The sequence below is a fragment of the Syngnathus scovelli genome, chromosome 11 (assembly GCF_024217435.2).
Source record: "Syngnathus scovelli strain Florida chromosome 11, RoL_Ssco_1.2, whole genome shotgun sequence".
Classification (NCBI taxonomy): domain Eukaryota; kingdom Metazoa; phylum Chordata; class Actinopteri; order Syngnathiformes; family Syngnathidae; genus Syngnathus; species Syngnathus scovelli.
In genome coordinates, this window is record NC_090857.1 from 932,667 (window position 1) to 952,703 (window position 20,037).

General features: G+C 44.6%; 1 protein-coding gene across 4 annotated transcripts in view; it reads left to right on the top strand.

Annotated features, from left to right (window-relative positions):
• slc12a5a (solute carrier family 12 member 5a) overlaps positions 1-20,037 on the top strand; it is an 87,717-nt gene that overhangs the window by 37,967 nt on the left and 29,713 nt on the right. For all 4 annotated transcript variants that reach the window (XM_049733798.2, XM_049733799.2, XM_049733802.2 and 1 more), the window contains exons 2-3: positions 7,435-7,535; positions 8,263-8,400. In XM_049733798.2, the coding sequence (XP_049589755.1) occupies positions 7,435-7,535; positions 8,263-8,400 (239 nt within the window). The remainder of the gene's footprint in view (positions 1-7,434; positions 7,536-8,262; positions 8,401-20,037) is intronic.

The window sequence follows — 20,037 nt, forward strand, 5'->3', positions numbered from 1 at the left end:
AAGGACTAGATGTGTGTATTTCTGGCAAAGGGATGAACGTGATTATCATCACCATAATTCCAGTACGCAGTAATTCCCTTTGACGTCATGACTCTCAGGATTACATTTTCTACGGTATCTGCGTACCGTCGTGATTGGTATTTGTTTTCGGACAATGTTTTTGTCCGATTTGCGCTCCATCCATTGCATCGAAGCATTTAACATCCCCGACAAATGGGTGCCCTTGAACTAAAGCCTCTTCCTCCAGTCATGCTGCACATTGGACAGATGTGCGCTCAAGACGAGATCAAGTGTTCTTAGCTGGAGTGCGACACCGGCGACACATCTGCCTCAGCAGCTGCTTTTGAAACGTGGGGAAGATCTGGGTGTGACGCAACCATCGCAAAAACAGAAGGAATTAAGGGGTTAGGACATGAGAGATTTTTTTTCTTCCGGAGGGCAAGGAGGGGATTAGACGCAGAAAACATATTGGCGGGCGGCACCATGCCGCCTTGTTGTTGAGGAGAGGTTAAGCCGAGCCAGGGACAGAACAGCGCTCAGCATACGTCAGTCACCAGTGACTCAGCTGCGCTTTGCAGGATGTTCACATCCACGGCGCACATTTGACGTGCTTATTATTTGTCATTTTACCTCCTGTTATGGGGAACGTGGGGCAACTCTGCGGTTAAGTCAGATTAGCGACGAGCTGGATTTAGCACGGGGTCCTACGTACTTCATTATAGATGAGAGAGGATGCAGCAAAGTGTGCTGGCGACTGGCATCCGAAATGAGACGAGCCCAGTAAAGGTTATCGGAGTGCGTATTTTGGAGCTGCTTTTACTTCTGGCAAACATGAATGACATCATGCCTCTCTCACTAATAGAACTGTTCTTTCTCCCAGTTAGTTGATGTGAATGCTTGCTAAATCTTAATGCCATGGGCCCACTGTCCAGTATGCCCTATTGTCAAGCATCATTATCCTGAAAAACTCCTATTGATTGTTGCTAGAGACTTAGCTCTAAGTGTCCCTCAGAGAGAAAGAACATGGTTAAGTCTGTCTTGTTGGAAGACTGTGAGTGCGTATTGCAGAATTTCTTACCAGGCCTCGAGGCTGGAGGTTGCAAGCTTCTGGGTGAAGATTTGAAAGTGCACAAGTTTGAAAAGGCTGAAAATTGCAGGTTAAGAGATGAACTCTTGAGGCTTACGCTCCGAGAAAGCGGCTTGAAGATATGCAACTGGAGGCCAAAGGCTTGTAGGCTGAAGCCAGGAGGTCGCAGACCAAAAGCTTCAATTTAAAAATTTGTGCTTGGAAGCTCAAGGCTCAAAAGTGTTGACTTAAGAGTAAAGATGAATAAGGTACCAAAGTGATAACGTCATGCAAGTCTATCGAAGTATTTCTCTTGTAAACTGATTGGATGGCCAGTGTGTGTCTCATGGCTAATGACGACTGCGCTTGTGTTAGTTCAGCCTGCGTGTTTGTAAATACTCACTGTTTTAAATGGCGTGTAGCATTTGTTACGCCTGCCATCTGTTTGCAAAAAAAAGAGAGAGCATTCATTTCATTTGAGTGAAAGCAACTGTTAGATAGTACAGCTTGTCTTGGCCCACTCAACCCTTTTGAGATAATTGATAGATGATGTTGAAGGCACATTATCTTAAAATGCTCTTTTCTATTTATGTGATGAGTGCTGCTTTGTGTCTGGGATGGATGTATAGCAGTATTGTACCATGGTGAAAATTCATGTTTGGAATGAAGAGATCCCTTTTGTTGATCCCTCTCAATTCCCGTTGCTCTTGAACTCGTATCGAATGCAGCATCTCAGCGACATTTTTCTCCTCGCAGGCACACATTCATATTGTGTCGCTTATCATTGTCGTAGCTCTGCCGAGGAGTAATGTCTTTGGTCTTGCACGCAAAAGCAAATTTCCTCAAGATATTGTGGAAAACTATGGCCAGGAGGGCAAGGGACGGACGGAAGTGCTAATGAATAAAATTAAGTCGATGTCAATTACTTAAAAAAAAAAAAGTCAATTAGGTAAGACTTGCATTGGTTACCTCAGATTGTGATGACTGACGGACAGCTAAAGAGCCACCAAGGACAGATATCAGTCACTGTAACTGAGTTAGTGTGTCTGTATACGTGTGCGTATGTGTGTGTGTGTGTGTGTGTGTGTGTGTGTGTGTGTGTGTGTGTGTGTGTGTGTGTGTGTGTGTGTGTGTGTGTGTGTGTGTGTAAAGGAGAGATTGGAGGAAGGGCAGAACAGCATCAGTCATCATTGTCACTAAACACTGCAGTGTTTGGCTCAGGTCCACACACGTACATGCGCGCACGCACACACACACACGCACGCACACGCACACACACACACGTATCGGAACACCCCGGCCACCGCGCAAACAGGATAAGCAGCAGCTGCATAATTCATAAGCGTGATCAAAGGCAGACAATGGTTGCTGTCTTTGAGTATGCGGGTCCATCAGGACTCATTCCGACACATCACACGCGGAGGTAAAGATGGAGGGATGACCTCTTTACGTCCAGCCTCCCTACCCTCCCTCCCATCCTCCCTCCCTCCTCCACCTTTTATTCAAAGAGCACTTTTGTCTAGACCAAGTCAAAGTGGAGATAAAGCTGGCTGTGTTTGTGGGAGTTGCTGCAGAAAATCCAGAGGGGGCAAAAAAAAAAAAAAGTGTTTTGGCTTCATTGCTAAATGAATATTTCATGTAATGCGGATGAGTATGAACATCCAAGCTATATGCAGTACATATCAAAAGTCTACACACCCTTGTTCAAATCTCAGGGTTTTTTATATGAAGAATGAGACCATTTAAAAAAAAAATCAAATCTACCCACAACCCCAATGAAGTCAATTGGTTATTGAAAACATATTGCATCAGTTGAACAGGTATTCAAGGTGATACCTCAGCACATCCCAGAGGCCTTGTCATCACTGGAAATGTGGTGGCGGGCGAGGAGGGGAAAGGCATGCCCTTAAAGCTTTCAACTCGTAACTGCTAAACAGTTGTTTCATTATTTATTTAGTCGTCTGCCTGAGGCTGCAAATGTCCGCAAAGATCTACCCCAGCCCCGCCCCACCCAATTGTTGCGGTGGGTGGGTCTCTGTCTCCGCAAGGCGATCGTACACACCAGAGAGTCAAAACTGAGCTTCACACACATACTTGGTGCACACTATCAGTAAAGGAGTGTGACTTCAGTGGGTCGCCCAGGTAATGCACCTGTACTGAGGCGCCTGATAAATCTCACAATGCTGCAGTCTTATCTGTTGCAGGGAGGGAGGGAGGGAGGCAGACGGAAGAAAAGTGCTTCACTGTGTCTGCGTGCGTGTGTTTACAAAGAAAAGAAGAAAGTCGGATAAGACAAAACCATTGAGTTGACGTAAACGCAAGCGCAACCTCAATCCGATGACTCCGCCGAATAATTAAAAGGACAATTCACTAGTGACAGGCAGCTGTAACGACTCTCAGCAATTCTTGTTAAGGCATGGTCTACGAGCGGTTTGCTCATGCGCCTCACAGTCACGAGGTTCTGGGTTGGAATCTCTTGTGTGGCACTTGCAGGATTTCTTCCAAGTACTCGAGCTTCCTCCCACATATCCCAAAAACATCCAAGACTCCATCTTGTCCAATGCTTCTTTGTCGACACGTGCCTTGCTATTGACTGGCGATCGATATCAGTTATATTTGACTTAGTTTGAAGATAGTGTGCCCATAGTTGGAGAAAGCACAGTCAATTTGGCTCATATGACTTTAAAGTCTGTCGGTGCTACTGCAGCATTTTGCCTGGCGGAGGATGTGCAGCACTTAAACAGTTTACAAGCTACTTTGGCCCTAAATAATGCACAAGTAAGCTGGCTGACCTCGGGTCTTGTCAGCTTTGTAAATTCCATTTGGAACTTTTTCACATGAGAAAGTCCTTCAACAGATAGTGTACGAAAGATTTTGAGGGAAAAAAAATAGCCAGCGACGCTTCAAGCCTTGTTCACCTACATGTGCAGATGGGGAGTAGAAAATGGAAGTGTTTTTTATTTGTGGTATTTTCCATGCAGTATACATGACCCAACAGGTTGTTGGTCCCATCGCTAGCGTCATGCCTCAGATAGCAGACTTTCATATCACACCTGTAGTAAATGGATGGATGCGTTTGCCCTTCTTATGACCTGGCACTTCATGAAAAGTCCAAAATGGCACCACCTTTGCGCTTGCACCAATTTCCTTAGCGCTGTGTAGTAAGTAATTCAAGCCAACCTCAACTTTCCCTTTCCACTCAATCTTTTTGCCCATTCATTGGCACTATCCTTACCTTACTTTTTTTTCCAACCCCTTCGGCTCGCCAGCTCTAGCCAATTTCTCCCGCCGGGCCCTTTGGATCCAGAGGGTTAGTTGTGCGGCTGATGGGACGCTCCCACCACCTTTCCAAAGACGGCCAAGCTTCGTTAGGGGCGGGGGTGTTCAACGTTCATGCCTTGTGGATGCACGAACACGCGGAGGAATGACTGTGAAGGGATGTCGGAATCGATTTGGAAAATTGAAATGTGAAAGCAATTCAGCCCGCTGGTCCAATTGTGGTCAGCCGTAAAAAATGCAATCCAAGCAGGATCTGGAAGCAAAGAAGTTGAAGTGAAAGCGGAGGGACCCGTGTCAAAATGGAAGGTGGCGAAGCATTCAAATTCATACTAAGGCAAAGTGGCAGCCTGAATGCTGATAAGGGCCACGGGTCCACTCTGCAGTCACATACAGTGACATTAATGTTCCGTTTTAAAAATGCATCCTGGCCAAGAATAGTCAAGGATGAGGGCCATTCAAAGTCAACACCTCTTGACTGCGAGCGAGGCAGACGTGTTAACCGTGCTGCTGAAATCCAGGGATCGGTGCCACAGGAAAGCATGTTGGGAGATTTGCAACCCAAAATCTCAGACCAGTGAGGCAGCCGTGCTATTTATTGTGCCGCCCCTTTCAAAACATTCTCCATCAAAATATAATCATGATCTGCTGGCTGCGACTCCCCCAAAAAAGCTCTTTGCCGTGTTGTGAGAATGTCCCTTGGATCAGTCTGGGTGCATGTTAATATATTTTCAATCCCGATTTGACTGGAATTTAGATTAAAGTGACCTTAATCCTTTACCTCGTTTCACCGGCTGCGGGCGAGCCAGAAGAGACCTATAGCCTCTCGGCTGGCGGACTGGAGTGTTGAAGTACTTTTGTAAACGGAATTAGCGGCGGAAATAATTTACTCTTCTTTCACATGTTAAAATGTATCAATTTCATTCCGTGCTCAATGCAAGCATGCATAATTATGATATAATATTATATGAACTTGTGATTGATTGATTGATGGATGGATGGATGGATGGATGGATGGATGGATGGATGGATGGATTGATTGCAATGATGATTCTAACAATTCTATTTGAATATATAATGTGTCTAGCAAGATTATAATATATATAATAATATTATTAGCAAGAATGTCATCATTTCTGATGATAGCATGAGAAGCTATCGATAACAAGAGTACAATTGAGTTGCATCGTTCTGATATGTGTTTGTAATATTTTGATGCGTTCAACTTTTACGTCCTCCAAGCCCTCCAATAATGATGGTTATTGTTACTTTTCAGTCTCTTCACGACTGCACTGCGCCCGGCGCGCCGGTCGATAGCGCAAATTCAAATGCTCCCTTATGGCTCTGTCCAAAGAACAGAAGAACTGTAAACCGGCCTTGTGAGCTGCAAAATGTGCAAACACGGTACTTGTGAGGGAAGCACTTGTAGACCAACAATGGCTCTCTTCACTCCACTCGTCTATTTATGTGTCTGACTTGACCTAATATTTGAACTCCATTAACCCCGATAAAGCCTCCTCAAAAAAACAAAGCAACCTAAATTACTGTCGCATGTACAGGGTGACAAATATACAGTAAAGTCATTGTGGGAGTCAGCATGTTTGGGAGGTGAACTGTAAATTGCCTAAATGGTGCGCCGGGGACATTGTGATCTGCTTTGGCTAGTTGCCCGGGAGATCGTAAACACACGCGACGACAACAATGACAATCGGCAAAGGCACCTTCGCAGAGTGACATACAATTGGGATGACGAGTGCTGTGAAGTTCCTTTGACCGTGCATTCCTTTGTTGAATGGGGTACATCTTAATATAATTGATTTTTTTTTTAAATAATTTGTCTTTTCTTTCCGTTGGGAGGCAGCATCGTGCGGAAAAGACTGTAGTCATAGAATATAAAATTGAAAAAGAAACATGAAATGCAAATCATTTTACCATCAGTTGACCCCTAATGGTATTCCCAAAAAGGTTTGTGTGGCTTTGGTAAGAGTATCCAATGTGCAGTGAGCCTCAAAGCTGTGGATTTGGACCATGGATAGCGAGAGGCTTTGACAGAGTGAGCCGCTGTTGGATGCCTCCCATCAGATTGCAGAGCAATAAGCCGCTCCGGGGGAGGTGAGTTCTTCTTGAGCTGCGTCATGTTTCCTGAAGCGGCCCGTCCATCAGTTGTGCAATGACGGACTTTAATTGTGAGAGAGTAGGAAGAAATGAAGTGTGAAGGATCGCATTCTTTGGGGGCATCCGACCTTCACATGTACTCAGCGATACTATGTGCCTCAGATCTTTCATTCTAGTTCACAAGCTGACTTGGTCGCTGTGTCTTTTCATCTTTACAGGAATGCCAATTGCTCAATACAACAAATTCAAGTTTGCTTATCATGGAAAATCTTTTTGCCAATATTTGCATAGAACATGCGAGTTGGCACTTATGAATGGCTTACTTGACTGGATTGCCTTACTTGACCCTCAAGGGAGAAATGTCAATCAGTTAACCGAATGGCAATTTTAAATCTCTGGCAATTTTTGTCATCATCCACGTTAGGGTCTTGTCCCACGAGGATTCAAATAGAGCAAGGCTATCAAGAAGTTCATATTCATCAAGGTCTCGAGTCGTTTTAGTGTTCCATTCGCCAATCTTTTTTTTGTCCTCATCATTTGTTGGTCTGTGTCTAGCCGTGGCCGGCGTCACGCCACATGGTCGCCGCGGCACCGCTATAAATAACTTAGTCTTGCAGCACTGAGGGCTGAGAGCCAGAGGGAGAGAGAGCAAGCTGCTGTCTCCCCAAGGTGGTGCTCCAGGCCTGAGGCACAACACATTCATGTCGCTCATTTTCTTTTCAAACTAATCTGGGATGAATGAAGAACTACAGTGCAATTAGACGGTGCATCCAAAAGAGATGCTTTTCTCTGAGTATATTTTGTGTCTTACTTTTCGCTCAAACTCTGATTAACTGGTCTTATCAATTTATTATGAAGGAACTTTTTTAATTGTAAAAATGACTTCATATATACGCAGTATATAAAAGGCCTGCATCGTCAAACGTCACTCGTCTGGCGTGTGTCGTTTGACTTCCTGTTTTCGTCTCTCTTTGCAGGTGACAATAACCCCAAGGAGAGCAGCCCCTTTATCAACAGCAGCGATGCCGCGGCCGAGAAGAGCCAGCAGTACGATGGCAAGCACATGGCCCTGTTTGAGGTACGTGTGATCCTTCTCACATTTTGAGCAGCGGCGGCCCTGGCAGACTGGCGATCGATGTCGGCAACAACAGCGCGAAGGCCGTGTGGGAGCGGAGGGTTAATGCAAGCTAATCTCACACGGGTGCAGGGATCAACGTGAAAAGGAGGCAATTTGTTACAAACCCCTGCACAAATATACTCAAATGGTCCCACCCATGTGACATTTGAGCAGAAAGAGAAGGCGGTGTTTAATACAGCTGGCATCCATTCAGATTTCACTTTGGGAATATTACCGATCGAGAGTGATAGTGGTTGTGTCGCTGTCCGTGGTTCTGAATGTTCTTCCTTCACGCTGCTGGCATACGCGCTGTCCGTGGTTCTGAATGTTCTCCCTTCACGCTGCCGGCATATATACGTGTCGCTGTCCGTGGTTCTGAATGGTCTCCCTTCACCCTGCTTGTATACGCATCTGCGTGTCGCTGTCCGTGGTTCTGAACGTTCTCCCTTGATATTGCTTGCATATACATACGCGTGCCGCTATCCGTGCTTCACGAATAGTGTAAATCTGAATCCTAATCCTGAGATATTTGACAGTAACTTTATTGACAGTAACTTAAATATCCCCGCCATAAAAAAATATACACTGTATATAGCATATTACAGTAACAGTTGCTCACGCAGCCAACTATGATAATATAAGAAATGCATCTCTTAACTCATCCGTGTGCTGTTTTGTGCATGTACAGGAGGAAATGGACACCAGTCCCATGGTGTCGTCTCTGCTCAGCAGCCTGGCCAACTACTCCAACCTGCCGCAAGGGAGCAAGGAGCACGAGGAGGCCGAGAACAACGAGGCTGAGCCGTCCCGCAAGAAACCCGTCAAGGTATTGCAAGAACATAGCACACACGCGTACGGCAATTAAGTACTAACAAGCCAGCAAAAAGTCAATACCCTATTTATTTTTTGACAGAAAAAATACTTTCCAAGTGCCAGTGAAGCAGCCTGCTAAGGGAAAATATATTTGATGGCAAATAACAAGCGTATTTTGCCTTGATTTGAGACATTTAGTCTTGATTCGTTTTTGCGGTGAATGGTTTTAAAGAAGCTCTGGGGATAAGAAAAACTCCAAATCTCCTCTCGCCGTCAGAAGCCGTCAATCATTTTCAGTTGACATTCTAAATCTCCGGTTTGCATTACTGTGGTGCATCTTAAATGTCACTCACTAATGAGTTGCTGTCACACTATCCAACACAATTTCTTTCATGAAGGAGTTTGTTTCTCTGGGACTTTGTCCGCCTCGTGCATCTTTAGTCACTGCAGCAAAGCCAGATAACAAGGCGCGTAACGAAGGGCTCGGGATCATTGGAGGCGGAACGCGGTTTGGACTTACTCCCGACGTTCTCCGATCCGATTGTGACAGTTTGACAGTTTTTCCATGGCCTTTGACCCGTCATGTCTGCCCAGGTGGTTCATCAGCGCCCCCGTGATATTTTCCTTCCTCGTCACGTCACTTGTGACGAGCCGCGACTCTTTCACTCCGGCACCACCGTCGTCCTCATTTTGAACTCGGTGATGTCTTTTGACGTTCCTGTCTGGTACACTTCCTTTACTGCAAATCCTGATGAGTCGTGTAGATAAAACAGGGTGTCCTATTGTTTTTTTGTTTTTATTTGACCGGAGGCTGCTGACAAGCTTCAAGATGCTTGTCTATAGCTGGCCCGCAATTTAATGTGCACACCAATTGATGGCCAGCTAGGATAGTCTCCAGCTCACCTATAAGCGCTCTATAAAATGGATGGATGAGGCGACAAACATGACACCATCAGGGGTTCTAAAATGGAGCTCCTCTGGCACGCTAAGTGACCCGATTGTTCACAAATTTAGGTGTGAATGCTATTTGTCTGTACTATATGTGCCCCACCTCCTTGGTCAGGCATTAATATTTGTCTATAGGTGCCCTGTGATTGACCAGCAAGCTGTCCAGGGTTTATTCTGCTTCTGTGGCCAAAAGTCAGCTGGGATAGTCTCCAATTCAAATGTGACTCTGGACAAGATAAGCGCTTTAGAAAATAAATGGATGCACTGTTCCTGATTCTGCCTGATTCAATCTAAACCAATGGAATTCGTTTCGGTAAAAGGCAACATAAAGACGCCGTTGGACAAATTGAATTGCTGCTTTCAGTTCCGCAACAAGCCAGACGCAAAGCCCCAGGTAGGGAGAAAAGTATTATGCTGTCTTGAAGAAACACTGTAGGAAGTTCTGCTGCGTTAAGAATATTCCCAGTGAATTCATCAAGCATATTTGCGTGAATCAGCCTTTTAAATATTGTCAATTATATCGTGGGTGAGCAGTGTATATTGATCATTAAAACTGATGCCTGTATGAATCATCTTAAGTAATGAATTCATTCTTTGGAGAAATAATTGCCTTCTTATACCTTTAATTTGACCTCATCTACTAAATTGCCTAGCATCTGTCCATTTTAAAAATCAAATGTGGTGAGCGTAAAGGTTTGTCCCCACTCATGGCAAATCCTGCAAGTAGAAGCTGGGGGAACTATTTGGAGGTTTTTCCTCGGGTCCATAAATCCTAGGTGCTGGTCTAATCTCCATCCTGTCAACTCAACCTCACCAATACATTAATACTTGCATAATGCATTTGTGCAGCGCCGCCAATCAGCGAGACATTGCACTGCCAATCTCTCCATCGCCTTTTCATTAAGGCTGCCTGTCGTGGTTTGTCACTCGCCTTCCTTGCCTCTCCATTTCTGCTCTCCATCTCCCTCATCATCAGCTCCTCCCGGGGAGGGGGGCCCAGCCAGGAGGGGGGGAGAGAGAGATGGCTTTTCTTTGTATGGCAGTGTGAAAGGCGAGATTGGCAGATTACTCGTTCTGTGACATGAGGGGGCCGTCTGTAGGTCGGGCAAGTTCAAGCGCAAAATGGCCTGTGATTCACACCATACAACAAATCTCTTGGACTAGGTTTTGGACTAGGAAAAAAAAAAAAAAAAAAAGACCTCTTCACTCAGAAATGTCCACATGATTGTCTATTTTATGAATATATACATAATATTATCTATTTTAATCATATTATATTCCATAGTAATCATTGATTTTAAAAAGTAGATGCTGTATAGAATTGTACTTGTCATTTTCACTGTTGATAGCTGTAACATAAGGCTATTTGCTTAAAACGTTATTTTTGATTTTGTGTACAAAAATCAGTCATACTTAAATAAAATATACATTTTGTAATTTCACTTTTATTTATTTGCTATCATTAATTATATTTAATTCATATTCCATCTTCATTATTCTACTTTAATTACTTTAATCTAACCATACATCTAAAGTACTAATTAATAGTATTGTGGAATCATCTTATGAAATCTCTCCACCCCAAGTGGATGCAGATTTTTGATATTTACAGGCCAGACTGGTCCCTTATATGTTCACAGCATCTAAATGCACTCACACATTGGCATAACGCGCACAGATATGAGAGGCTCCTGCAGAACGTGAGGATGAACTGAAAGTCCCAATGATCGTGAGCAGCAGGGGGGTGGGCCCCATTTCAACCCCTTACACTGAGTGCCAAGCAGGGAAGAAATGGGTATCATTGTTATAGTCACTGGTATGACTCGGCAGGGGTTTGAACCCACAACCTCCCAATCTCAGGGCGGACACTCTCCTCTTAGGCCACTGAGCTGGTAAACACTTGTATCGTAGTATAACACTTATAGTCGTTTTTAAATAACGTGTATATATACGCCTAAATATTGTTATCCAATATATCTACTGCAATTTCACATTAGATTGCTGGTTTGGAATTTGCTTGGATGACGGTGGATTTGTGTGTGTGTGTGTGGGTGTGTGGGGGGGTACAGTATGCAGACGTGGCGTAATTAATAGTGTTGGCTGGTGAGTGAACGATGGGTTCAGAAGAACAAATCTTTTGAACGAGAGTGACCGAATCATTCCCTAAAGTGATTCGTTCTTTTTTCAGTTCACATGACTTCATCCAGTAGGCGTCAGTAATGCCCATTGAAGCTGGTGCCACCTTGCCGTATAACAAAACGAAGAAGAAAATGAACGAATCTGTGAGTGAAGGAATAAGTGAGTGGGTGATTCGCATTTCCAGTTCATCGCGAGAACGGATCAGTGAGGGAACGAATCGTGACTTTCCCGTTCGCGAACGAGTCAATGGGTCAACTGCCTTCCTTCCTTCCTTCCCTCCCGTGCATCAACGGATCAGTCAGTGAAGGTGTTGCGTCTCCCTCCTGGCGTGAACTACGGAAGCCAGAATGCAGATTTCCGATTTGCCAAGGAAAGAAAGAACCACCACTTCTTTTTATGCGCGTTTTCGCCAAGCTAACGGCTAACGGCTAACTTTATTGCATGAAGGGATGCGCCGCTATGCAACAACGGGGAGACAGATGATGCTTCTCTTTGGGTAATCTTGATTTGATAACACTTATAGTAGTTTTTAAATAACGTGTATGCATATCGTCGATCCCGGAAAATGGTTTGGATGCATTGCCGTCGTGTATGATAGTTCCTTGCATGTTTTCATGGAATGATTTGACAATGCTCAGCATGGTGGTGGGGGGGCAGCCAATTTGTGTATGCATATATACGCCTAAATATTGTTATCCAATATATCTACTGCGATTTCACATTGGATTGCTGGTTTCAAATGTACTATTATTTCAATAAACATTTATGTTAAAACTTGTCTGGTGTTTTATTCCTTGTTTCGCCAATTAAAACATAAAAATCAGACATTTGGTTAACTTCATCTTGGCACCAGCTTCGGTGGGCATTACTGACACTTACTGGTTGAAGTCATATGAACTGAAAAAGCACTGAACTAGATCATACGTCATCTGATGGCGCCGCGGATGGCTGCCACGGTGAGTCGCTCTCTGTTTCTTTGTCTTATTTTGTGTGTTTTCTGTGTCTTCTGCTGTCCATCCCGGATTTCTTCACATGTCCTGAGTGTTGTTGTTAGTCACCTAAATGTTGAACAGAGGCTGTGATTTACCGAAGTCAAATTCCTTGTTTGGCATGCTCAAACATGGCGAATAAAAAACTCTTGAACTTGAACTTGATTATTTACACTGAGTGCCAAAAGTCCCAATGATCGTGAGCAGCAGGGGGGTGGGCCCCATTTCAACCCCTTACACTGAGTGCCAAGCAGGGAAGAAATGAGTACCATTGTTATAATGGTCACTGGTATGACCCGGCCGGGGGTTGAACCCCCGACCTCCCAATCTCAGGGCGGACACTCTCCTCTCAGGCCACTGAGCTGGTAAACACTTGTATCGTAGTATAACACTTATAGTCGTTTTTAAATAACGTGTATATATACGCCTAAATATTGTTATCCAATATATCTACTGCAATTTCACATTAGATTGCTGGTTTGGAATTTGCTTTTAAGATTATTATTTTTAATAAACATTTATGTTAAAACTTGTCTGGCGTCTTGTTCCTTGTTTTTATATTCGCCAATTAAAACATAAAAATCAGACATTTGGTTAACTGCTTTATATGGCAATATGTGTAGGTACACTACACGAGGTTAAAAAAAAAAGAGAATAAATAAATAAAGGGTTAATTGCACAACAAAAGCATTTCATCGCACCAGGGATCGAACCAAGCTCTTGCCGAGCAAGAGCCCGAGTCACTAACCAGTGGGCTATTTCGACCGGCAGTTTACAATAGCTTGCACTGTTTTGTACGAGCCATGTGTATTCCAGTTCTTTGAAGTGAACTGAATCTTTAGAATCGGTTCACTCAAAATATTTGTTCAAAAGAATCGTTCACCAAATGACTTGTTTCTTTATTCGCCAATTAAAACATAAAAATCAGCTTAATCATGCTTTATATGACAATATGTGTCGATACACCTTCAATAGGTACACTACACAAGGTTTAAAAAAAATAAAAATAATAAATAAAGGGTTAATTGCACAACAAAAGCACTTCCTCTCACCTGGGATCGAACCAAGCTCTTGCCGAGCAAGAGCCCGAGTCACTAACCAGTGGGCTACCGGCAGTCGACAATAGCTTGCACTGTTTTGTACGAGCGATGTGTATTCCAGTTCTTTGAAGTGAACTGAATCTTTAGAATCGGTTCACTCAAAATATTTGTTCAAAAGAATCGTTCACCAAATCGTTCGCTACACTTTATTTATTTTATTATTATTTTTACCTCGTGTAGTGTACCAAAATATCCCATAATTATCTGCCTAAATAATTGTGACTAATTTAAAACTATTCTACTTGTTAATACCTACAAAATAACATATTCTAACCGGAGATTGCATTGACTTAATTTTCACATGGTCCTTGTTTACATTTTGCATTTGACACTGACAGCTGTCAAGTGCCACGTTAGGGCTCTTCTTGTGTAAGTTTTATTTATTATGAGTTTTCTTTTGTAAGTTTAACTTTGGGTACTTGGAAAGTGTCATTTTAAATTGTACTTTTCTAGGTGTTCGTGTACACAACGTGTTGTGATGACATCTGCTGTGGAGTCTTCAGCTAGTCGTTTGTGAGCTGCTCCATAAAACCATACATGTTCCATGTACTGAGAGCAAGACTTCCATAGGGTAGTGGTTAGTGCTCTGGGCTTTCACCCCACGAACATGGGTTCGAATCTCAGTGGGACCAAAAATTTTTCACTGATCTAGTCGCTAGTGAGCCGCTCCATAAAACCATACATGTTCCATGAACTGAGAGCAAGGCTTCCATAGGGTAGTGGTTAGTGCTCTGGGCTTTCACCCCAGCGACCCGGGTTCGAATCTCAGTGGGACCAAAAAATTTTTCACTGATCTAGTCGCTTGTGAGCTGCTCCATAAAACCATACATGCTCAGTGGCCTGAGGGCAAGGCTTCCATAGGGTAGTGGTTAGTGCTCTGGGCTTTCACCCCAGCGACCCGGGTTCGAATCCCACTGGGACCAAAAAAGTTTTTCATAGAAAGTTTGCAACACAGTTGCTAGTATAAGCATATAACGATACACTTCCTTCCTTCCTTCGAGCTAGGGTTAGTTTTAAAGTTAGGGTTAGAGCTAGTGTTAGGGTTAGAGCTAGGGCTAGAGCTAAGGTTAGGGTTAGAGCTAGGGTTAGGGTTAGAGCTAGGGTTGGGGTTAGGGTTGGGGTTAGAGCTAGGGTTGGGGTTAGAGCTTGGGTTAGGGTTAGAGCTAGGGTTAGAGGTAGGGTTGGGGTTAGGGTTGGAGCTAGGGTTAGGGTTAGAGCTAGGGTTAGAGCTAGGGTTAGGGTTTGAGCTGGGGTTAGGGTTGGGGCTAGGGTTAGCGGTAGAACTAGGGTTAGGGTTGGGGTTAGAGCTAGGGTTAGAGCTTGTGTTAGGGTTAGAGCTAGGGTTAGAGCTAGGCTTAGGGTTAGGGTTAGAGTTAGAGCGAGGGTTAGGGTTAGAGCTAGGGTTGGGGTTAGGGTTAGAGCTAGGGTTGGGGTTAGGGTTAGAGCTAGGGTTAGAGTTAGGGTTAGGGTTAGGGTTAGAGCTAGGGTTAGGGTTAGGGTTAGAGCTAGGGTTAGGGTTAGAGCTAGGGTTGGGGTTAGGGTTAGAGCTAGGGTTGGGGTTAGGGTTAGAGCTAGGGTTAGGGTTAGAGCTAGGGTTAGGGTTAGGGTTAGAGCTAGGCTTAGGGTTAGGGTTAGAGCGAGGGTTAGGGTTAGAGTTAGAGCGAGGGTTAGGGTTAGACCTAGGGTTGGGGTTAGGGTTAGAGCTAGGGTTAGAGCTAGGGTTAGGGTTAGAGCGAGGGTTAGGGTTAGAGCTAGGGTTGGGGTTAGGGTTAGAGCTAGGGTTGGGGTTAGGGTTAGGGTTAGAGCTAGGGTTAGGGTTAGAGCTAGGGTTAGGGTTAGGGTTAGAGCTAGGCTTAGGGTTAGGGTTAGAGCGAGGGTTAGGGTTAGAGCTAGGGTTGGGGTTAGGGTTAGAGCTAGGGTTGGGGTTAGGGTTAGAGCTAGGGTTAGGGTTAGGGTTAGAGCTAGGGTTAGGGTTAGGGTTGGAGCGAGGGTTAGGGTTAGAGCTAGGGTTGGGGTTAGGGTTAGAGCTAGGGTTGGGGTTAGGGTTAGGGTTAGAGCTAGGGTTAGGGTTAGAGCTAGGCTTAGGGTTAGGGTTAGGGTTAGAGCGAGGGTTAGGGTTAGAGCTAGGGTTGGGGTTAGGGTTAGAGCTAGGGTTGGGGTTAGGGTTAGAGCTAGGGTTAGGGTTAGAGCTAGGGTTAGGGTTAGGGTTAGAGCTAGGGTTAGGGTTAGAGCTAGGCTTAGGGTTAGGGTTAGAGCGAGGGTTAGGGTTAGGGTTAGAGTTAGAGCGAGGGTTAGGGTTAGAGCTAGGGTTGGGGTTAGGGTTAGAGCTAGGGTTAGAGCTAGGGTTAGGGTTAGAGCGAGGGTTAGGGTTAGAGCTAGGGTTGGGGTTAGGGTTAGAGCTAGGGTTGGGGTTAGGGTTAGGGTTAGAGCTAGGGTTAGGGTTAGAGCTAGGGTTAGGGTTAGGGTTAGAGCTAGGCTTAGGGTTAGGGTTAGAGCGAGGGTTAGGGTTAGAGCTAGGGTTGGGGTTAGGGTTAGAGCTAGGGTTGGGGTTAGGGTTAGAGCTAGGGTTAGGGTTAGGGTTAGAGCTAGGGTTAGGGTTAGGGTTAGAGCGAGGGTTAGGGTTAGAGCTAGGGTTGGGGTTAGAGCTAGGGTTGGGGTTAGGGTTAGAGCTAGGGTTAGGGTTAGAGCTAGGCTTAGGGTTAGGGTTAGGATTAGAGCGAGGGTTAGGGTTAGAGCTAGGGTTGGGGTTAGGGTTAGAGCTAGGGTTGGGGTTAGGGTTAGGGTTAGAGCTAGGGTTAGGGTTAGAGCTAGGGTTAGGGTTAGGGTTAGAGCTAGGCTTAGGGTTAGGGTTAGAGCTAGGCTTAGGGTTAGGGTTAGGGTTAGAGCAAGGGTTGGGGTTAGGGTTAGAGCTAGGGTTGGGGTTAGGGTTAGAGCTAGGGTTAGGGTTAGGGTTAGAGCTAGGGTTGGGGTTAGAGCTAGGGTTGGGGTTAGAGCTAGGATTAGGGTTAGGGTTAGAGCTAGGCTTAGGGTTAGGGTTAGAGCGAGGGTTAGGGTTAGGGTTAGAGTTAGAGCGAGGGTTAGGGTTAGAGCTAGGGTTGGGGTTAGGGTTAGAGCTAGGGTTAGGGTTAGAGCGAGGGTTAGGGTTAGAGCTAGGGTTGGGGTTAGGGTTAGAGTTAGAGCGAGGGTTAGGGTTAGACCTAGGGTTGGGGTTAGGGTTAGAGCTAGGGTTAGAGCTAGGGTTAGGGTTAGAGCGAGGGTTAGGGTTAGAGCTAGGGTTGGGGTTAGGGTTAGAGCTAGGGTTGGGGTTAGGGTTAGAGCTAGGCTTAGGGTTAGGGTTAGAGCGAGGGTTAGGGTTAGGGTTAGAGTTAGAGCGAGGGTTAGGGTTAGAGCTAGGGTTGGGGTTAGGGTTAGAGCTAGGGTTAGGGTTAGAGCGAGGGTTAGGGTTAGAGCTAGGGTTGGGGTTAGGGTTAGAGCTAGGGTTGGGGTTAGGGTTAGGGTTAGGGTTAGAGCTAGGGTTAGGGTTAGAGCTAGGGTTAGGGTTAGGGTTAGAGCTAGGCTTAGGGTTAGGGTTAGGATTAGAGCGAGGGTTAGGGTTAGAGCTAGGGTTGGGGTTAGGGTTAGAGCTAGGGTTGGGGTTAGGGTTAGGGTTAGAGCTAGGGTTAGGGTTAGAGCTAGGGTTAGGGTTAGGGTTAGAGCTAGGCTTAGGGTTAGGGTTAGAGCTAGGCTTAGGGTTAGGGTTAGGGTTAGAGCAAGGGTTGGGGTTAGGGTTAGAGCTAGGGTTGGGGTTAGGGTTAGAGCTAGGGTTAGGGTTAGGGTTAGAGCTAGGGTTGGGGTTAGAGCTAGGGTTGGGGTTAGGGTTAGAGCTAGGGTTGGGGTTAGGGTTAGGGTTAGAGCTAGGGTTGGGGTTAGGGTTAGAGCTAGGGTTAGGGTTAGAGCTAGGCTTAGGGTTAGGGTTAGGGTTAGGGTTAGGGTTAGGGTTAGAGCGAGGGTTAGGGTTAGAGCTAGGGTTGGGGTTAGGGTTAGAGCTAGGGTTGGGGTTAGGGTTAGAGCTAGGGTTAGGGTTAGGGTTAGAGCTAGGCTTAGGGTTAGGGTTAGGGTTAGAGCGAGGGTTAGGGTTAGAGGTAGGGTTGGGGTTAGGGTTAGAGCTAGGGTTGGGGTTAGGGTTAGAGCTAGGGTTAGGGTTAGGGTTAGAGCTAGGGTTGGGGTTAGGGTTAGGGTTAGAGCTAGGGTTGGGGTTAGGGTTAGAGCTAGGGTTAGGGTTAGAGCTAGGCTTAGGGTTAGGGTTAGGGTTAGGGTTAGGGTTAGAGCGAGGGTTAGGGTTAGAGCTAGGGTTGGGGTTAGGGTTAGAGCTAGGGTTGGGGTTAGGGTTAGAGCTAGGGTTAGGGTTAGAGCTAGGCTTAGGGTTAGGGTTAGGGTTAGAGCGAGGGTTAGGGTTAGAGGTAGGGTTGGGGTTAGGGTTAGAGCTAGGGTTGGGGTTAGGGTTAGAGCTAGGGTTGGGGTTAGAGCTAGGGTTGGGGTTAGGGTTAGAGCTAGGGTTGGGGTTAGGGTTAGAGCTAGGGTTGGGGTTAGGGTTAGAGCTAGGGTTGGGGTTAGGGTTAGAGCTAGGGTTAGGGTTAGAGCTAGGGTTAGGGTTAGGGTTAGAGCTAGGGTTAGGGTTAGGGTTAGAGCTAGGGTTGGGGTTAGAGCTAGGGTTAGGGTTAGGGTTAGAGCTAGGGTTAGGGTTAGGGTTAGGGTTAGAGCGAGGGTTAGGGTTAGAGCTAGGGTTGGGGTTAGGGTTAGAGCTAGGGTTGGGGTTAGGGTTAGAGCTAGGGTTAGGGTTAGGGTTAGAGCTAGGGTTAGGGTTAGGGTTAGAGCTAGGGTTAGGGTTAGAGCTAGGGTTAGGGTTAGAGCTAGGGTTGGGGTTAGAGCTAGGGTTAGTGTTAGAGCTAGGGTTAGAGCTGTGTTTTTTTTTCAAAAAAAAACCTACCATACACGGTAGTTTTTTATTTTTAAACTACCATGTATGGTAGTTTTTTTTTTTTTTTTACCATTTTATGGTAGTTTTTTTTTTAAACTACCATTTTATGGTAGTTTTTATTTAAACTACCATGTATGGTAGTTTATTTTTTTTTTAAATAAAGCGTTTTAATTTTTTTTTCTTCAAAAAAAATATGGTAGTTTTTTTTAAACTACCATTTTGTGGTAGTTTTTTTTTAAACTACCATGTATGGTAGTTTTTTTTTTTTTTTAACCATTTTATGGTAGTTTTTTTTAAACTACCATTTTATGGTAGTTTTTATTTAAACTACCATGTATGGTAGTTTATTTTTTTTTTAAATAAAGCGTTTTAATTTTTTTTTCTTCAAAAAAAATATGGTAGTTTTTTTTAAACTACCATTTTGTGGTAGTTTTTTTTTTAAACTACCATGTATGGTAGTTTTTTTTTTTTTGGAAAAAAACTACCATGTATGGTAGTTTTTTTTTTTTTTGAAAAAAAAACTACCATTTTGTGGTATTTTTTTTTAAACTACCATACATGGTAGTTTTTTTTTTTTTAAAAACTACCATACATGGTAGTTTTAAAAAAAACTACCATAAAATGGTAGTTTAAAAAAAACTACCATATTTTTTTTGAAGAAAAAAAATTAAAACGCTTTATTTAAAAAAAAATAAACTACCATACATGGTAGTTTAAATAAAAACTACCATAAAATGGTAGTTTAAAAAAAAACTACCATAAAATGGTAAAAAAAAAAAAAAACTACCATACATGGTAGTTTAAAAATAAAAAACTACCGTGTATGGTAGGTTTTTTTTTGAAAAAAAAAAACACAGCTCTAACCCTAGCTCTAACACTAACCCTAGCTCTAACCCCAACCCTAGCTCTAACCCTAGCTCTAACCCTAACCCTAGCTCTAACCCTAACCCTAACCCTAACCCTAACCCTCGCTCTAACCCTAACCCTAACCCTAAGCCTAGCTCTAACCCTAACCCTAACCCTAACCCTAACCCTAGCTCTAACCCTAACCCTAGCTCTAACCCTAACCCTAACCCCAACCCTAGCTCTAACCCTAACCCCAACCCTAGCTCTAACCCTAACCCTCGCTCTAACCCTAACCCTAACCCTAGCTCTAACCCTAACCCTAACCCTAGCTCTAACCCTAACCCTAACCCTAGCTCTAACCCTAACCCTAACCCCAACCCTAGCTCTAACCCTAACCCCAACCCTAGCTCTAACCCCAACCCTAGCTCTAACCCTAACCCCAACCCTAGCTCTAACCCCAACCCTAGCTCTAACCCTAACCCCAACCCTAGCTCTAACCCTAACCCCAACCCTACCTCTAACCCTAACCCTCGCTCTAACCCTAACCCTAACCCTAAGCCTAGCTCTAACCCTAACCCTAGCTCTAACCCTAACCCCAACCCTAGCTCTAACCCTAACCCCAACCCTAGCTCTAACCCTAACCCTCGCTCTAACCCTAACCCTAACCCTAA